General features: G+C 46.5%; 2 protein-coding genes across 4 annotated transcripts; one reads left to right on the top strand and one right to left on the bottom strand.

Moving 5' to 3' along the window:
- On the bottom strand, nucleotides 1–13,840 carry DARS2 (aspartyl-tRNA synthetase 2, mitochondrial). 3 transcript variants are annotated; one of them, XM_040072454.2, is made up of 17 exons: nucleotides 13,700–13,840; nucleotides 12,529–12,628; nucleotides 11,710–11,776; nucleotides 11,335–11,436; nucleotides 10,156–10,251; nucleotides 9,391–9,514; nucleotides 8,734–8,780; nucleotides 7,930–8,036; nucleotides 7,079–7,148; nucleotides 6,323–6,502; nucleotides 5,846–5,953; nucleotides 4,607–4,669; nucleotides 4,301–4,453; nucleotides 3,249–3,467; nucleotides 2,220–2,330; nucleotides 1,925–2,000; nucleotides 1–918 (listed from the first exon to the last, which is right to left on the bottom strand). In XM_040072454.2, exons 1-17 carry the CDS (start codon nucleotides 13,767–13,769, stop codon nucleotides 731–733), a joined length of 1,881 nt encoding a protein of 626 aa, XP_039928388.1. In that variant the 5' UTR covers nucleotides 13,770–13,840; the 3' UTR covers nucleotides 1–730. The 3 variants fall into 3 exon arrangements, with proteins under 3 accessions (XP_039928388.1, XP_039928389.1, XP_039928391.1); XM_040072455.2 differs by lacking the exon at nucleotides 13,700–13,840 and adding an exon at nucleotides 13,482–13,565 and having other exon boundaries at nucleotides 11,710–12,415; XM_040072457.2 differs by lacking the exon at nucleotides 3,249–3,467.
- Nucleotides 13,841–13,915: 75 nt separating this feature from the next.
- CENPL (centromere protein L) lies at nucleotides 13,916–18,518 on the top strand. The gene is made up of 4 exons (XM_040072463.1): nucleotides 13,916–14,137; nucleotides 14,283–14,534; nucleotides 15,514–16,056; nucleotides 16,908–18,518. The coding sequence occupies exons 1-4, from the start codon at nucleotides 13,916–13,918 to the stop codon at nucleotides 16,977–16,979; spliced, it is 1,089 nt and encodes a 362-aa protein (XP_039928397.1). The 3' UTR covers nucleotides 16,980–18,518.
- The last annotated feature ends 219 nt before the right edge of the window (nucleotides 18,519–18,737 follow it).

The following is an 18,737-nucleotide window of genomic DNA, read 5'->3' as shown; positions in this document are numbered from 1 at the left end:
CACACTGCCAGGTAAACTTTATTTATAAACATACAAACTCCTGAATGACTGTGCTGAAAGCACCAGGACCACAGGCCCCAAAGACAGGTCAACACTTCTTGGACAAGTATTACAAGGACAACTGTTGCAAACATCATCGATGCTTCTCTCCCTCTCCTTTGAAGGGAAAACACAGCTGAGTGTGAACTCTCCATGGCAAAGTTCTGCATGATCTGGTATCCTCCAACACCAAAGTTGCTGGCTGCACGCAAGTTTGGCTGTGCAGTGTTCAGAGCTCCTGGTGCAGCACAGTTTTATTGTCACAGCGCTCAGCTGACGTGATTTAATGAGGATCATGATTTAATTCCTGCCAGGGAAGCTGACTATCTCCTCCAGATGGGAGGAGGAATACTTTACAAGGGACGTGTAAAAACTGAGGGTTAGGAAAAACCAGATCCCATCTTCCCTCTAACATGACACCCTAAAGCAAACAGTCTCAATATCCTACGCTAAAATTACTTTCTTTTCTATTGCTTTTTCGCATGTGGTTCCCATTACCTCCCAAAGGTGAATTCCTATCAGGAAGGCCCCTCATCTACTTCCCACTCCATCCTGAAACTGCCCCAGTACAGTGGAATTGGACTGTCCCCCGCCCTGCCACAACAGCTGATATTTTCTGAACTGAATCCCGGCCTTTAGAAGCCGTAACCACTCCTGGTTGATCAGACCAGCTTACATCACCGGCGTGAAGTCAGTTTTTCTTTGCCTCCTTTTCTTCAAGAGGCCAGGAAACCTGAATGTGATATGGCTCTAGTTCTTCTGGAGTGACATAGTCTGGAGCATTGCCCATCAGGTCTCGTCCCCTGAAGGATTTTGGAAAGGCAATGACGTCCCGGATACTTGGAGCGTCAACAATGAGAGAGATCAGCCTGTCAAGTCCTACAAGCAGAAAACAAATCGGTGAAACACTTGAGTTATGGCTCTGTATTATTCCCCCTGAGTCAGAAAAATCAGAAAGATTGAGGAGGTAATATCACTGAGCTTGAAGAAAAAGAGTGAAGCAAGTAAGGGAGAAAAAAAATTAATCTCAGCTGGTAGCAGAGAAACAGATTTGCCTCGAGAGCAGAAATGTCTACCAAAATAAAGCTTTTCAATATTGCAGGAAGTTCTGTAACACACTAAGGGCTGCAGGACACAGACGGCAAACACAGCATAACAAAACCTGGGCAGTTGCATCGCAGAACACTGGCAGGGCTCGGCTTTACAGCTCAGAGCTCTGCATCATCAAGTTTGGAAGGATTACAACCACTAAGAATTCAAGAGGAACAAAAGCTTCTGGGTGACTGGATGGAGGAAAGTCAAGCTGGAAGACCACAGGTTCAAGTACCTTTGTTTTTTGTAGGCTTTTTTATTTTGGTGAGTGTAGGGAGGGTGTTGTTGGTTGGTTGGTTGGGTTTTTTCCCTTTCTTTAAACCACAAACTTGCATTGTTCTAGGGGAAAAAAACAAACCCTGACATTTTCTGAATTAATGAGCAAAACAGGTGAGGAAGAAGGGAAGTGAGACAACAGCAGAGGGGAAGGAAAACACAAAGTCCCACTGCTGTCCCATGCCTCCAGGCAGGCAGCACAGGGATGCTGCTCTGGCTGCACAGGAATGGGAACCAGGCTGACCCAACCTCACTGAATACAGGGTTTGCAGATCAGCAGATAAGGACCAGCCTTAGAGCCACCAATGTCCCTGCTTAAGACCTAAATCCCACTGTGACTCTGGGGAGGAACATCCCAGCTTTCTGCTCTTGGTGACCAGACACCTGTTCCTTTCCACAAAGCTGCTGCAGAGATGGAAGCACCAAGGCTTTTTCAAACACCCATGAGCCTTGTTCCTGGGATCTAGTATGCAAAAATCACTAAAGACCTGCATCTGTAGAGCTACAGATCACTTACCTAAAGCAATTCCTCCGTGAGGTGGAGCTCCAAGTTCCAAAGCCTCAATCAGATGGGAAAGCACCTCGGAGTCCTCCTGCAAAATTATATTAAGACATATCACTGGACAAGCAATGCTCTTCCTATTAGCATCACAAGATGAAGGGACAATGAAATCATCCATTGCTCAGGGCTAGGAATTATGTCTCTCTGTGAGAAGCACATGAGTGCTTCTTTCAGAATATGCAGCTAATATTTCAATTAATTAGTGCTTTTAAATCTCCAAGAGAGCATTAGAGGCATCTGTAGGTGTTACCTTCAGCACTTTCTCCAGCACGAAACGCTGTTGCTCTGCACTGTGAATCCTGATGGAGCCACCTCCAACCTCACTGCCGTTCAGGACGAGGTCATAGTGCTGGCTACGGACCTGCAGAGAGACAGGGACAGGCACCTTGCTGAGGCTGGGCCACAGCTGCACCTAAAAACAACCTGCACAGACGTGGCAAAGACACTGGGAATGAAGCCATGGAACCCTGTAGAACTGTTCTCTCAGGGGTGCATTGCAATCCTTGCTGGAGGCATGGACTGCCTCTGACTGATGTGGGAGGAGAACAAATCCTTTTGAAAAGTTCTTCAAACCTGAAGCAAATGGGATGGGTCAGAATATAAAATTTCTGTTTCCTATGAACTCCTTTTGCTGAGGCACACGTGAATACTTGGTGTTTGCAGTAATCAGGAAACCATCTCTTCCAGAATGTACAAGATCATAGAATCACACAATGGCTTGGTTTGGGAGGGACCTTAAAGATTCTCTAGTTCCAACCCTCTGCCATGGGCAGGGACACCTTCCACTATCCCAGGATGCCACAAGCCCCATCCAGCCTGGCCTTGAACACTGCCAGGGATGGGTCAGCCACAGCTGCTCTGGGCAGCCTGTATCAGTGCCCCACAGGGAAGATTATTTTCCTAATACCAATCAATCTAAGTTTACCCTCTTCAGTTTAAAACCATTTCCCCTTGCCCTATCACTGCTTGCTTCTGCAAAATGTCCCTCTCCAGCTCTCTCGTAGCCTCTTTAGGCATTGGAAAAGACTAATGTTGCTCCTGAGCCTTCTCTTCTCAGGCTGAACCTCAGCTCCTTCAGCCTTTCCTCAGCAGAAGTGCTCCAACCCTTTGATCGTCTTAGCAGCCTCCTCTGGACTCATTCCAACTGATCTACATCTTCCTTGTGCAGTCACTCCCATGAAAGAACAACTCTTTTTACACTACACCCAGCTGCTGCTTGCTTGCTTTTCCATGGGAGCAGCTGTAAAAGAGCCAGCATGGCAGGCATGAAGTTGTTTACCTTTGTGGGATCAGAATACAGGAGGCTGGCATCTGAAGGATGAGGGGCAGTGAAGGGGTGATGAGCAGATTCCAGTTCAGTGGGATTCTCAGCCTTGGGGAGGAAAAGGGGGAAATCCACCACCCAGAGGAAGTGAAAGGCTGTGGGATCACGGAGTGCTAGCCCAGCTGCCTCCAGGAGGTTGGCACTCAACAACCGCAGGGCTCCTAATGCAGAGCACTGCAACAGAGAAGGGAGAGACGAGACAGGGTGATTTCACCATCAGGGAAGTCACTCAAACACCAACCAGGGAAAGAGTGTTCCATAAAGGAAGTACCACAGACAGCACCAGCTGGAATGTGTTGCGGCCTTGAACACTTTTGCCTCGTGCCCTGAAATGTATCACCTTCCTGCTGAGGCAGCAGCAGGGTTTGACACAGACCACAGTAAGGAGCTTCAAAGTCCATGTTTTTCCAGCTATTTCATCCTCAGAACTTTCTTAGACTAACCTCCAGCTCCACACACGTGGATTAACATGGGGAGCACGTGTAAGAGCCACACTTTGTAAGACAGAGAAATGAAGGCACAGAAGAGAATACAACAAAACGTTGGCTGTTGAGCAAAGTGTGACACCTTATAATAAAACAATGCTTGGAAGGCAGCATCTGCTGGCAAGAATAGAGAGAAGGGCAGGGATAGAATCTCCCACCATTGCTGCTAACAAGTCATGCACTTATGGGAGACATATTTACCCAGCTGACCTCATTTTCCAATCTGTTTGATGCTTTAAAAATGAAGTTAAGAGAAAAGAAGGCACTGATTTGTTGCAGGGGTTTTTATATTTCAGCCTTCATTTCAGTTACAAGTCCTGCCCAGAATTTGGCTGGGGGCCATAGAAGTAATAGGTACATTTCATGCTTTATTTGCTGTTGCTATAGCTGCCGTTCCAGAGAAACGGAATTTTAGATGATGACCTATTTTAATAATAAGAAGAATCAGACTAAGGTCAGATAACATGAAAACCATCATCAGTAACATTCAGCTCACAGAGCTACCCAAGAAATGCCTCCTACCACTTGCTTGTGTTCTCCAGCTGCCAGCAGCACCACATCATCCTCCTGCATGTTCAGTGCCTGGATCAGCTCTGACTTCTCCTTCTCACCAAGGAACTTTGTAAGCAGAGACTTCAAGCTTCCATCAGGTCTGCGGATAATTTCCATGATTTCCTGGAGGAAGGCAAGGGTATGTTCAGTGCAGTGCTGCCCTCTCTCGCCTTGAAGCATCACATGCTCAGGCTCTGACTCTCAGCTATTAAAAACTGCCCTCATCACACTTTGTCACTCACCCTTCCCAAAGCCTCAGGAGAGTTTCTGTCTCACCTGCTTAAACTGGGATTTTGCAGACTCCTTCAATGACTCCAAGTCTTTATTTGTAAGATACCTCTGGGGAAAGAGCAAGAGAAGACACAGCAAAGATCAGCCTGGAAAACTTGACTAGGTATCAAATCTACTGACTAAGCTGGCTCCAAACTCCTCAATTCTTTTGTTTCTAGTTCAAGTTCTTACAGTGGCTGTGGAAGAGGACAGGGTCCTTAGCACTGGGCTGGGCATCTGCTCAGAGGGCTCCTTTCAGGAAGAGACCCCTCTAGATCTACATTTTTTTTTTTCCCTCCTCTCACAAATAAATCTACCTGGTCAGCGGGGTCACATCACTGCCTCCAGCCTGCAGAAACAAGGTTACACCACCACACTGCGGATGGGGAATGCAGAGCTCAAACTGGAGGAAGAACAAAGAGAAAACAACTGGGATGGCTCTTGCATGTAAAGCCATGCAGTAAATGAGGACCTGCATCAAGATCTTGATTTTTTTTCATCTGCTTCAGTATTTAGTGTGGGTCTGGATGCCACTTCTGTGTTGCTCAAACAAACACCTCTGTGCCCTCTCATGGGAAGCCACTAACTTGCACTTTGTGCCAAATGAAAGGAATCCTAAGGGAATCCATGGCCACAAAGCCCTGTTCCCCAAATAAAACTCAGTATTTAGAGGATTTGTTTGTTCCATGCTGTCCAAGCTACAAAGATGCCTACAGCCACAATTAAATCTGTTTCCTTGCCAAAATGCAGGGCTGTGCCAAAAGTCTTCCACATCTGCTGTCAGCCTTGGTTTTGGTCCATGACACTCTCATTAAAGACACAAATTGTACCCAAAAATGCAGCTAAAGCAAACAGGAGGACATGACCACCGGCCCTTCTCTGCCTATCCAAGAGCTGTGCCATGCTCAGCCCTGTTTCAATCTCCTGTCACAAGGCACAATTCATTATTGAGATGCACATCAAAAACGTGACAAAAAGCAAAGTGAAACCCCAAGAGGGCTCCCTATCCTCATGGGCTCTTGCAGCTCTATTGTTTTCCTCCTCTTCCTAAGGATAAAATACTCTTCCTGTTGCCTTATCATTCTAACACCAACCAGCCCAACCTGACATGGATTACAACCAATCCCAAGTTCCCTTAAGAACACCAATAATAGCAAGGAACATTTCCATACCAACAAAGGAGTTCAAACTGGCATTTTATTTATTCCACATTAACCATTAACAGGATGTAAGAGCACCACTTACCACTCCCTGAGGGATACGAATGGCTCTGATGGAGCCCTGTGGGTAACTGAGGGCATTCTGCACAAAGTGAATGTTTGATCCTCGTAAAACATCACTGATATCCACAATCTGACAAAGGAAAGAGCACAGGAAAAAAGCACTGCTGGTAGGAATACAAAGCTAAAATTCCTACACCTGTATCTTAACACCTTCAACACTACTCCCTTTTAGGAGCTTTTGCTCCTGAAACACTCAAGATGCATTGCTCCCTAACACTACCATCACCTTTAAAATAAAGTTTTATTAGAATATACATTTTTCACAGTCAACTGATTAAATCCTCTCTTCTTCAGCAGACTGCACAAAGCAGCAACAACAGGACAGGCACCTTAAATTACAGCACTCAAAATTCCAGCCAACCACGTATCCATGATCCAAAGGTTATTAAATCACTGACTGAAAGGAAAAGCTGCAAGTTTCCAATGGGCAAACCCTCACCTTCATCCCAAAGCGAGTGTCTGGTTTATCAGTCCCATACTCAGCCAGTGCCTCCTCGTATGTCATGGAAGGGAAAGGAATTGTAATGGAGCCTCTTTCCTCAGGCCAGGAATGCTGCAGGAGGCCCTCGATGAGCCTCTGGATCCCAGCTTGATCTACAAAGGACATCTCTATATCTATCTTAAAACAGAACAAGGGGGGGAATTCCACATTAGCTACAGGTTGTGCTCGCACGCTTACTTGCGAGTACAAAGCCAGCAAAACAAGAAACAATACCAGAAATGACATCACAGCATGACTGCATTAGGCTGGGAATGTGCTTAGGATCACCCTCCAGGCTGATGACTCAGGCAAGAGCCTCCTCAGAGAGTGAATGAGGTAACATGACAAGGACACGATGACAAGGACACGATGACAAGGACAGGAGAAGCAGCTTTGAGAGAACCAGGCTAACTCAGCCTGGGATATTAAGGTGGAGGAATGGGATGTCTGACCTAGCAGGACAGGAGGAGATTGTATCATCAAAGTAAAATCACTGCTGCAGTTCCCACATCTGCACCTGGGGCACTGCAGCCAGCCAAGGACAGGAATCACACAGTCATCCCACACCAATTTCCAAGGGCTGTGTCCATGAAACACACACCAAACAACTCTGCAGCCCCCAGGCAGCACATGACTAGCACAGACTAAGGCTCCAGCAGGGAGAGCAGCCATGAGCCACTTGGCTTGAGGAGCAAGGCAGCACGGGCTGGTTACCTGGGTGAATTCCGGCTGCCTGTCAGGCCGTGAGCCCTCATCGCGGTAGCAGCGAGCAACCTGGAAGTACCTGCAATGACACTTTGGTTTAGGTAACATTTTGAAGTATCCTGAACTGCACTGTGGTCATAGAATTGATCATAAAAAAGATAAGGAAAAAAAGAAGTAAACCAGAGAGAGAGTGCTGTGTTCTCACAGCAGATGATCTTCGTTCCCATCCCTTTTCAAAAGAACGGAATTTTGAGTGGAGGCAACTCTATCAGCAGCTGTATCCATCTCAGCCATATCTTCCAGAGGCACATGGAGACTTCCAGGTGAGCTGTCCAAGGGCAGCACACTCAACTCTTTATTCCACCTTCCACCCCACTCCAGGACTCTCCTAACAGCTGTGCAAAACTCTCAGACAAGACCTGGCCTGCAGTTCACCCTGTGAACAATTGTCTGTCTCCCTGTCCAACAATTTGATTTGGAGAAGCAAGCCCAATTAAAATCTTTGCACTTAGGCACCCTGACATGTTTTTCCTTGTCTCAGTCATGCTCAGCTGCTCAGCCTCACCTCAATTAGTTCTGTAGGTTATCCCTGGAGCAGCTTTTATCACACATTAGATTTTCTGCACTTCAGGCAGGCTCTGCTTCAGATCAGGTTTGAGTTTAACACAGCAGTAAAGATTTCAGCTTTCCAGAAGGATATACTTCATCTGACTATGAAGTCCCAGGTATTTAAGGATCCCTCTTCCAGACACAAATCCTTGGCAGTAAGATTTTTTGGGGGAAGTTTCTAAAGCTTCACAGATAAACCAATCAAACCCTAGACAGGACATGGAGAGAACAGGAGTCCAAGAAACCCTTACCTGTCCAGGCCTCCAACCATGAGGAGCTGCTTGAACTGCTGAGGGCTCTGTGGCAGAGAGTAGAACTTGCCTGCTTCCCTCGAGGGCACAAGGAATTCTTTGGCTCCCTGACATTGGAAAGGAGATTTACAGAGTTCAGCAAGTAAGTGGCCCCAATTCCTGACAGAGCAAACAAACCAGAAGTACAAGAGGAAAGGACCTGTTTTCCCCATTATGAAATCCCACTTGTAAGGAAATGGCTGTTTGTACATCAGATTTAACTTTCATTAACCAACTTGGTCCAAAATTTCCCAAAGAAGAATTCTCTGCCTTCTTCTCTGAGAGACTAATGCATAATAGACCATCCAAGACTGGGGTTTAAATGCAAGAACTCCAGGTTAGCTGCATCAACAATTCCACAGCTACAGCTCTCTTCTCGCTATTTTTGAAGTGAAAGAAAGGAATATAAGATCAGAAATTAAATTTACTGGAGTATGACCTCTACAATAACCTACTGGCTAAGAGACAAATGCTGAAAAGACAGTCCTTTGAAGTGTTTTGGGTTTATAATCCCAGGACAGACTTGCATTCAACATGTGCTCTACAAGGCAAGAAGCTTATTTCTTTTGAAGGTTCAAAGCTAGGACAGAAGTTATCACCTCTCCCCTTTCTCTCCCTCTACTTTTAAAAGGAACTGTGGATGATATCACAAGTTCCACAAGCTGTTATTTAACAAGGGAAAAGCAACAAAGGCTGAGTGGCAACTGGAAATGATTCAGCCCTGCCTGTGCAGCTGCAGGAGGCCAAAAAGCATCACATACATACCCCTGGGGTTCTTTTAAACAGAGTTGGAGTTTCTACATCCACGAACCCTGGGGAGCAAACACAGATTATGCTGAGAGGAGGGAGACCTAACACGACAGAGTAGGCTAGAGTAGGGTTAGTCAGCAAAATAGGTCATCTACCACACCATGGAGCCTCTCCAAAACCAACACACTTTACTACTTCTAATAATTATTCCTGTAATGACAGATCTAAAGGCTTGGAGCTCTGATGTCCTGCCAGAACTGTTGATGACAGGGGACTCCAAACAGGCTGAAAATATGTTAACTCTCTGTCTATTCTGAACCAGGCACAGATTTTCCAAAAAGTACTTCCTGATTTTAAGAGAAGCAAAAGCCCTAAGCAAAATCCATCCCTCTGACATGCCTCAACTGGGTGACCAAAAAAGGGCAACCACCTGCAGAGAGTCTTTTCTCATTGGAAACAGCTAATCTGAAACAACTGGCTTGCAGCATGCCAAGAGATTTCAACACACTTTGCTCTTCAGGCCTGACAACATCCCACTAAAGACCCCACCACAAGCAGACATGTCCTTACTAAGTGGGACCAGTTTGGAGCAGCAAGTTGTTTAGGAATCTCTGCCAGCACTAGGAAAAAGCAGCAAGGGAGAGCTGAAAAGTTCGCAGGCAGCTCCCTCACCGTGGAGATTGCAGAGATACTCGCGCATCCTCATCACCAGGCGAGACCTCAGGCGCAGGTTGGACTGCAGCCGGAAGCTGCGCAGGTCCAGGTACCGATACTGCATCCGCAGGGCCTCCGACTTCTGGGGAGGAGAGAGAATCACGGTTCAGAGACAAAATTCAAATTGCACTTCCAGTGAAGGTGATCCTAGAGCCACAGGGAAAAAGGGAGAAGCAGAAAAGGGATGGTGCTCGCTTGCCACAATGCACCTGTTACCCACAAGCTACGCAAATATGGCAATCGCTTGAAACAAAAAAACCAAAAGTCCACAAAAGTTGTGGCTGCCTGGTCCCTGGAAGTGTTCAAGGACAGGCTGCATGAGGCTCTCAGCAACCTGGTGCAGTGGGGCAGGGGGGTTCAAACAAGATGATCTTTAAGGTTCCTTCCAATCCAAATCATTCTGTGATTCCATTAGTCAAATAAAACAGCCTCATTTCACACTCAAAAAACCCAGCACAGCCCCATTTCTTTCAGTCTTTCCTTTACCATCAGTTCTTCCAGAAATATGGATCATTCAAGCCCTGTTTTATGCTTAGTTCTAGTTGGAAATAAATCCTCCCAGCAAACAATCAGCACCCTTGTTTTAAATACCATCATTCCTCCAAAATGAAGTGGGGAGAACCAGACTCAGCTCTCAGATGTTTTGCCATCACCCTGGGCAAATCCCTAACTCAATGAAAAGCCCCCACTTTGATAAGAAAAAGAAAAGAAAAACACAGACACCTTGATAAAATCCTTGATTTCAAAAGGCAGCTTCTTGCAGGAGTTTAGGATCTCTGCAGTCTCTGCCTTCACTTCAATATCCCCTGTTGGCATTTTCTAGAACAAAAAGGCAAGAAAAAAATTAAACTGAAAACATTTGGACAAAGGTAATTCACAGATGGCCAAAGGGGAAAAAAGAAGCAATGTGATTACCCTCCCTGCTTTCTAACACAGTGTGTAAGTCAGAGAGCTTCTCCCAAGGACGGATTTCTCCCAGATTTCCCTTCAGTTCAGGGAAACACAAGTCACCTCACCAAAGATGGCAGCTTCTTTCCCAGTACCATACTGATCTCTAAACACATCAGCCACAGCAAAACCACACAGTGTAGGTTTCAGTGAGCATGAGCAGCAGCAGCAGCCCTTAATACGAGTCAAAAAAGGCAAATTATGAGGAACTTCTCAGAGCTTCCAATTCTAAACACCAATTCTCAGAACTGGTCTTCTTTTGACTCTGTCCCGAGGGAGGGCAGGCAGCTCCCCTCATGTAGCACTGAGGCACAGCAAAGTTCACTTGGTCCTGCAGGAGTCTTGCTGCTTACCGGGGAAAGGACACACGACCTTCCCTCAAAATGAGAAATGAATAAAAGAAATAAAGGCATTGCTTGAAGCCTGGATTTTAAGTGGATCTACAAGATGGAGCAAAAAGGAGTTATCATCATAAATACAGTCCTCTTTTTAGACCTGCCAGTTATACGTACAATCCTGAAAGATCAATCTGCAGCTGATTACAATGACAGCTGCGGAATGCAGAACATTAAAAAATTATTCAACCTCTGTTTCCTACACAAGGAGACCAGCAAAATCAATAAACAGGTCACCACATGCCATGGAACTCAAAATGACAATATTTATTTTCAAGCAAAAGCAATTCCCACCACATTTTGAAAGCCTGGAAAAAGCCAGCACTCTCCTTGCAAAGGACTGGGATGCAGTTTAATTTGTGGGTGCCCGTAATGTGCTTTGAGATGCTGCTGTTATCTGACACAGCACTTATTTCACCTCACACTGTGTGAGGATGGGCTGTCACACAACCAGAACCCGTGGAGATGCTCAGACACAAAGCCCACCGGGATCCCACCATCCAGGGTTGTTTCCTTCATGGAATAAAAGCCCTGAGAGCCCCCCACAGCCCATCCTCACCGGATTCTCCTGCCCCAGGGGCCGAGGGGACACTGTCCCAGTCACTCGCACCACAGACTCCAGCGGGGCGTTGGACAGGAGCTCCTTGACGTGGGAATGTGCCTGCAGGGAGAGAGAGGATAGAGCCTCACAGAAGTTCAAGGAACAGGACAAAGGCACCGTGGCCAAGCACCTCAACCCAAAATCGCTCTTAAGGCAGGGGAAACAGCACTGGTGTTTCTGTTGCAGTGTCAGGTCAGGGCTCTCACCACACTTCAATCTACTTGTGAGTCAGAGCACTCTGTTGGACAAAGCCCTTCCTTCTCCCTGTGGCTGCTGCAGCCGAGCTACCAAAGGAAAAATAAAAACACAGACTCACGTTTTGGCAGCACTAACCTCATCCTGAGGAATGATGACCTGGGTCAGTCCCTGGAAATCCCTCAACACCAGAAACAGGCCTTGTCTGAGCCATGAAAAGCAAAAAAGGAAGAACATTATTTTCACAAATTTAGTATTTCCTACTTTTTAAAGCATATGGCAACTGGCTACACTTTCAGTACCCTGCAACTCATCCCAAAGCACTTCCAAGTAATGAATCATAGACATTTTTTCCACACCTGAACCTAACCCAAACAATTTATTTTACATTGTGACCAGCCTCAGACAACATGCAAATAACCAGGAGAGGCAGAATTTTAATTTGAGCTTTCATGCACGCAGAGCAGGGATTCTGGACACGTGAATTTTCCCACTGGGAAACCACACTCAGCTAAAAACAATTAAATGAGCAATAAAACTAAAGTTCACGTGGAATAAAAACAACAACAACAAAATTCAATCATAAGCCAAGAAGGGGAACATTTGTCCCATAAAAAGTTCCACATGAACAATCCACACTGCCAGAGCCAGAACCATAAATCTTGATTTCTTCAAGCTGCAGCAGGGACAGCTGCCACTGTGCTTTATCCATCAAAAAACTGCCCAATGGGACATGCTCTGGTGTCCTTAAAAACAAGATCACCACGATCACATTGCAATAATCCCAACTCCTTTTCCTGGGTCTCCATCCACAATTGCTCAAAGATGAGATGCTCAGGACCTCCTAAAATCAAAAAACCCATGCAGACCATCATTGGAGAGCAATGCTGGATGAAACACAGCTTAAACTGGATCTGGCAAATAATCATCTCCATTTTCACCATGGCTTGCCCTTACCTTTGATATTGAACCCATCCATACAGAGTCACCTTCTGTCCCACATGAGCAGAACGCAGCTCTCCACACGTGTTGGTCCGAGTGACAAAACTGTTGAAATCTTAAATAATAGTAATATATATATATAAAAAGTCTCTCACAGCTTTTGCAGATGAGACAGAATAAATGAGTTTTCCCTCCCAATATAATTTTTACATATATGGAAAAGTTACTTCATATATACATAATATATTATCTATATATGAAGATAGGATACTATGTCATAAACACAAAATTAAGCTAGTCCAAGTGCATTTTAAACAGGGATTATTTATGTTTCTCAGTTAAACTTTCATAGATACTTGAACACAGCCTCGCTGCAAACTGTTGCCCTGCAAATTTCAGATGTAAGAGAAGCAAAAGTCATAGATCAATCCCGAGGGTTGCTGACAACTCCACATTTAAATCTAGAGTCATAGAATAGTTTGGGTTTCAAGGACCTTAAAGCTCATCTCATTCCACCCCCCTGCCACGGGCAGGAACACTTTCCACTGTCCCAGGTTGCTCAGAGCCCCATGCAGCCTGGCCTTGGACATTTCCAGGGATGGGGCAGCCACAGCTCCTCTGGACACCCTGCTCCAGGGCCTCCCCACCCTCACGGGGAAGAATTCCTCCCACTATCCAATCCACACCTCCCCTCCTTCAGTTCAAAACCATTCTCCCTTTTCCTGCCACTGCAGAACAGAGCTTAACAAGCCAAGAATCAAGCACACGCGGAGCACACCCACCATGCAGGTATAAATTGAACAGTTCCTGTCTGAAACAATTGGAAAAAGGCCTGAACCGCGGTTACAGAGAGCTTTGCACAGACCCCCGTGTGCCCGTAATCACGGCCTGTTACAGAACCAAGCACAACATTTACAGAATGTGCAAGAGGTTCAGCTTGCAAAGAGAAGCCTGAAGGACACCATTACCTGGACATGTGTAAATAATTTTATGAGCCAATCTCACTACCTTCACCACAGCCTTTAGAATTAAAACAGATTTAGACAAGACACTTCAAATAAAGCGATACAGTGAAAATAACTTGCTGCAGGCGTGATATTAATCGACTGTGTGGACTACCCCGACCTGTAACCCGGGAGAAAAGGAACCCAAATCTCGAGGGGATGACACCAGCGCTCCTCCTCACCTGGAGCCGCAGGTGCGGCGGCAGCGGCCGCCCGGTGCAGCGCCCGCACCAGCAGCCGGGGGAGCGCCATCCCGCAGCCGCCCTTCAGCCTGACACACGGGAGGAGCGCCACACGCCTGCGGGAAGTGAAAAACAAAAACTCCGGAGGTGAAAAGGGAATCCCCTCCCCCCGTCAGGCACCACCGCCTCCGCCCCTCACTGCCGCCCGCCTCAAAGATGGCGGCGGGGCGCGCCGCCGCGCGCGGGCCGACGGGAAGGGAGTTCGAACGGCGGCGGCGGGCCGTGGCGGCCATGGCGGAGGAGGCGCAGGAGGACGGTGCGACGCGGACCCTGCCCAGCCTCAGGCGGCTCTCCCGGGCTCTGCCTTTCGGGCGGACCCACGGCCGCCTCGGCATCAGCTCCAGCGGCCGCCCCATCGTGTCGGCGCTGTGCTCTCAGGTACGGCGGGGCGGGGGCGGCGGCGCCTCGCTGTCACCTCCCTGTCCCCTCAGCCGCGCCGCTGCGCTCTCGCCGCGCGGGAAGCGCGGCTTTAACCTTATTCCTTTCGTTTAACCTCATTGCTTTCCTTTTGCTTCCCCCGTAGGAAAGCGCCGATCCGCAGCAAACGGCGCTCCTGCTGCGTAAAGCCTGGACGCTGTACAGCGTGACCCCCCTGTACCGCTTCCGCCGCGCCCGCCTCAGGGACTACGAGCGGCTGCTGAGCGCCTTCATCGCCGCCGAGAAGCAGAAGGGGCTGGCGGTGGAGGTGGGCGTCGAGCTGGACATCAAGGTGGCCCTGTCCAGCCTCGCCGACCTCAGGGGCAGCGAGCTGGACCAGGCGGCCCTCCTCGTGCAGGTGAGGGGGCCGGTGGCCGAGACCGGCGTTTCGCGGGCTGTTTTTGCTGTGATGAAACCATCTGTCTTGAGAGGGAACCCCAAAATGAAATCCTAGCTGTATGGAATAACTACTGGAGCATGCAGCGCGATTTAATGAAACTGGATCCTGTCTGGTTGTAACCGGAACAGACCATTTATAGCCTTAAGCTGTGCTAGGGGAGGTTTAAGTTGGACATTAGGAAGAATTTCTTCCTAATGTTTAAACGTTGGAATTGGCTGTCCTGGGAGATGGAGTCACCGTCCTTGGAGGTGTTCAGAGAAAGACTGGCTGTGACACAGTCAAAACCAGGGTCTAATGACAAAGTGGTGTTTGGTCACAGGCTGGACTTGATGACCTCAGAGGTCTTTTTGGGCCTAATTGATTCTGTGATCCCCTAAGCAATGCATACAGTAAATACAGCAAGTTTGAGTTCAGCTTTTTAACGGCATCAGAGTACAAGTATACAGAGCAATCTCTGTCAGATGTTTTAGTTCAGCAGTCAATTTACTGCCAGCACTTGGATGGGTTATTTAACTTCCTGGATAAAGCTGTCATAATCCCACTTCCTGGTGAGAACTCAGGTCTAATTAATATTTCTGAAACGCTTTGCCTCAAGTGAGATGTGCTGCTGAAGTGTCAAGTTCATTGTGGCAATGGCTGTAGGATGTGCCATAGGAGTTAAGCAGTATAAACTCAGACGTCAGGACTGTTCCTAGGGAAGTTTAATGGGCTTTTTCTGATGTTTTCAACAGAATTGCATTCATCTTTCAGGGATGTAATGGATAGACTGGATAATGTGTTTGACAGAAAACAGCATTGCATGCAAGGTCCTAAGGAAGAAAACACCACTTCTTACCAAACGCTTAAAACTTTAAATCAAAATCTATTTTTAGCTGACAAAAAAAAAAAAAGCCATTCTTGCTCTGCAGCACTGAAATGCTTCTTCTCCCCATCCCAGCTCTCTTCGAGGTCACGAGCTTCCTCCAGGAACTCTGAAGACAAACTGGTGTGGTCGGGCTGGTTCTGCTCCGTGTTTGGAGATGACCTTTCCGAGAACCTGCCAGAGGACTTCACCAGCCTGCCCCTGTTCCTGAGCCACGGGGCCGAGAGCTACACGTCCTTGGTTGGAAGCTGGTTCCAGAAGACTTTCGACTGCTGCTTCCGCCGCCTGGCCATCAGCCCCCAGAACCTCAGCTGGATGGTGGCCATGTGGGCTGGCTGCAAGCTGGACAGAGCTGCCGCTGCCGTGGAACTCGTCTTCTCCGTGCCCCGCCTGTCCCAGCCCCTGGATATTTCGTACGCCATCCACCCAGAGGACGCCAAAGCTCTGTGGGACACGGTGCAAAAAACGCCAGGAGAGATCACCCAGGAGGAGGTGGATGTTTTCATGGACTGCCTTTACGCCCACTTCCACAGGCACTTCAAGATCCACTTGTCAGCTGCAAAGCTGGTGAAGGTTTCCACAGCGGTTGCCTCGGCACATTGCGATGGGATTGTAAAGGTGAGGCCTCAAGGAGCAGGCTGTCCTAATGCTGGCCAAATAAAACAGCTCTACATGGAGGTCTCATGTTTCTTTTGCATGATTTTCTACCAGGAATTGTTAAACCTTCAGCTTTAGCTCTGGAGTTGGGGCAGCTGCCAGTGCCGTGTTTTACTACTGTGCTGCAGCAGAAGCTACTTGCCTGGGGCCAGAAATAGGTGTGTTAGCTGTGGTATGAACAGGAAAGTTTCTTAGGCCATAGAAAAATTTCTTTTGTACTTAAAGAGATCCCAAACTTAAAAAAAAAAAGTTCATTAGCTTTGTAGTATTGTATCTATTAAGAGACAGGCAGAAGACTCCTTCACATGTAACCTTTTTAATAAAGGTGCTGGTCTTTCTACAGAGGTATCTCTAATATCCTTCAAACCATGGAACATTAATCCTTCAAGCAATACAGTATTTTCAGTATTTCCTTCTGAGTTAAACAACAGTTTGTGTAAATGAAGTTGTTTAAATTTACCCTATGATGGGCCTTGGCACATGGTAGTGTTACATTGCTTGTTTTTATCTGCAATAGCTTACAACTGTCTGAAACAACTTCTTCTGTTGCAGGCAAGCACACAGAGATATCTCAGGCTTTCTGAAGGGGGCTCTTGTGGAATGTGTCTTGTGTAAATTCAGTTATACCTTTTCCTAATGGGACAGAATTCAAGTCATATATATTCAGTATGGGAGAAGTATAGGTACCTGAAAAGCAACAACAGAGCAGCTGAATAAACTCACAGAACCCATAGCAGTTTCCTTCCAACCAGGGCTTCGGGATGTGAAAATCTGGCAGTTGCAATTAACAGGCTTTTTTCTCTTTCTTGTAGATTCTACAGAGCCAATACCTGCCTGGAATGCTGATGCTACTGACTGAACTCGCAATCTCTCAGATACAGTGACAGCCACTTCAGTAGCTCTTTGTATTAAAAAGGCTTTCTGTTTGGACAGTCTGTGCTGAGAAACCACCAGGAAACTCACTCCTGCAGCATCTTCCTTCTTCTCATTCTGGCTGTCCGAAGTCTGACCGTAACTCCAGCACTTGGCTGTGTTTTGCACAGCAAAGTCAAGCAGATTGGGCCCTGAAGAAGGGCTGCAATGCAAATTTGTGACAGCTTCCCGAGCAGCTTTGTCACTCATTTCATTTATGTGCAGGTGTCAGCTCAGAGGCAGACAGTGCAAATTCTTGATGCAGCTTGCTGACAGGTATTTCTGTTTTTTCAAAGTTGGTTTTCATTGGGCAGCCTAAGATACACAGGCCTTGGCTAAACTGTGACTCTTGGGCTAGTCTAAATGCAAAGTTCAGCACACCTGAGAAAGGGTGCATGCTCTACAATCCAGGGCAGAAAAATCCAAGTTTCTAACTCCCTTTTGAGCTTGTTAAGGGTACTTGGTAACGTGTAATATTGATAATGTTCATTTATGTTCCAGTTGGGCATGAGATTGGACACAAGGCACTTGTCAGCCTGTCGGTCCTCCCAGGCAAGTTAAAAGATGGGAAAATGAGGTGTGGATAACCAGTTTGATAGGCTTTGTCCTGATGTTTGTAATCTGGGATGTAATCCTGTAGGCCAGAGAGCTCTCAGGGGTGGAGCTGTGTGCCGTCTAATTTGATGTTGGATCCCTCCCTTCTGGAGCAGGCAGGAGTTCAGAGGGACAGAGCACAGCATCAGGCTAGACATTTAAGGAGCAGAAAGTAGAACCTGCTAAGAGTTTTTGTAATACTGAATAGAGAAAATATTTTCAATCTTTTGTCTTTAGGAAAGACCACCTTTGTCTAATTAAATATATTCTTGCATGGAGCTTATTTCCAACTACAGCTTACGTGACCAAACCACCATTTGTTACTTATTAAATGCTTCTGTGAGCAGCAAAATTCCAAGTCTAGTTTCTTGCTTCATTGTGCATCATCTCTACGTGCTTGATTTGTGCTATGACCCTCTCCTAAACAGAGGTGCAAGTTACTTCTCCCAGTGTAAAACTGCCCAACAGGATGTAACTGCATGCCTAGTTCCTAACATTTTTTCCAGAATTAAACAAAGACACACTTGGTCTCAGATTCTTTACTAGTTGAAGATGGACTATTTTTGCATGTTAAGGTTGAAGTCTTTGGTAACTCTTACCCTGGTACAAGCAGCTAAGTGAGCTTCTGAAGGTCTTGGCAGCTCAGAAGCTACTTAAACTATCACTTCTGGTGCTTTAGTTTCCTTTTTCGAAATATCTCAGACACAGTTTGCTATCTGGAGTCAGAAGAGCTCTGGACAAAGGAGTACAAGGTCTGAAAAGAACTGGCACCTGTATTTGGTTTGAAAATAGGACTGTTACACCCAGAGCTAAGTTTTAAATCTAATGCTCACCTCTTTCCAACAAATTTGCATATATAATATCTAAAAACCTAAATTCTTATAGCCTCTTTTAACCTCTTCCTTGTGTTGTCCTCATTGATAAATGCAGTTGAGTGAGCAAAGATAAAATTTAGCCAGATAGCACAAATGCTTCCTTCCAGAAAAAGCTGGTTCTGAGTGATGTGAAGGGTAACAATAAACAGCAGTTTCAAACCTCTTTTACTGGGATTTATCTTTAAAAAAAATAACCCAAAACCCCTCCATCTTCTTTTGTCCACATAAACCACAGAAAAACACCCCCCACTGCTTTCACCC

Source organism: Hirundo rustica, chromosome 9 (genome assembly GCF_015227805.2).
Source record: "Hirundo rustica isolate bHirRus1 chromosome 9, bHirRus1.pri.v3, whole genome shotgun sequence".
In the NCBI taxonomy this organism is placed as follows: Eukaryota; Metazoa; Chordata; class Aves; order Passeriformes; family Hirundinidae; genus Hirundo; species Hirundo rustica.
Note: the sequence above shows the minus strand (reverse complement) of the source record. Positions and strands in the feature narration are given on the sequence as shown.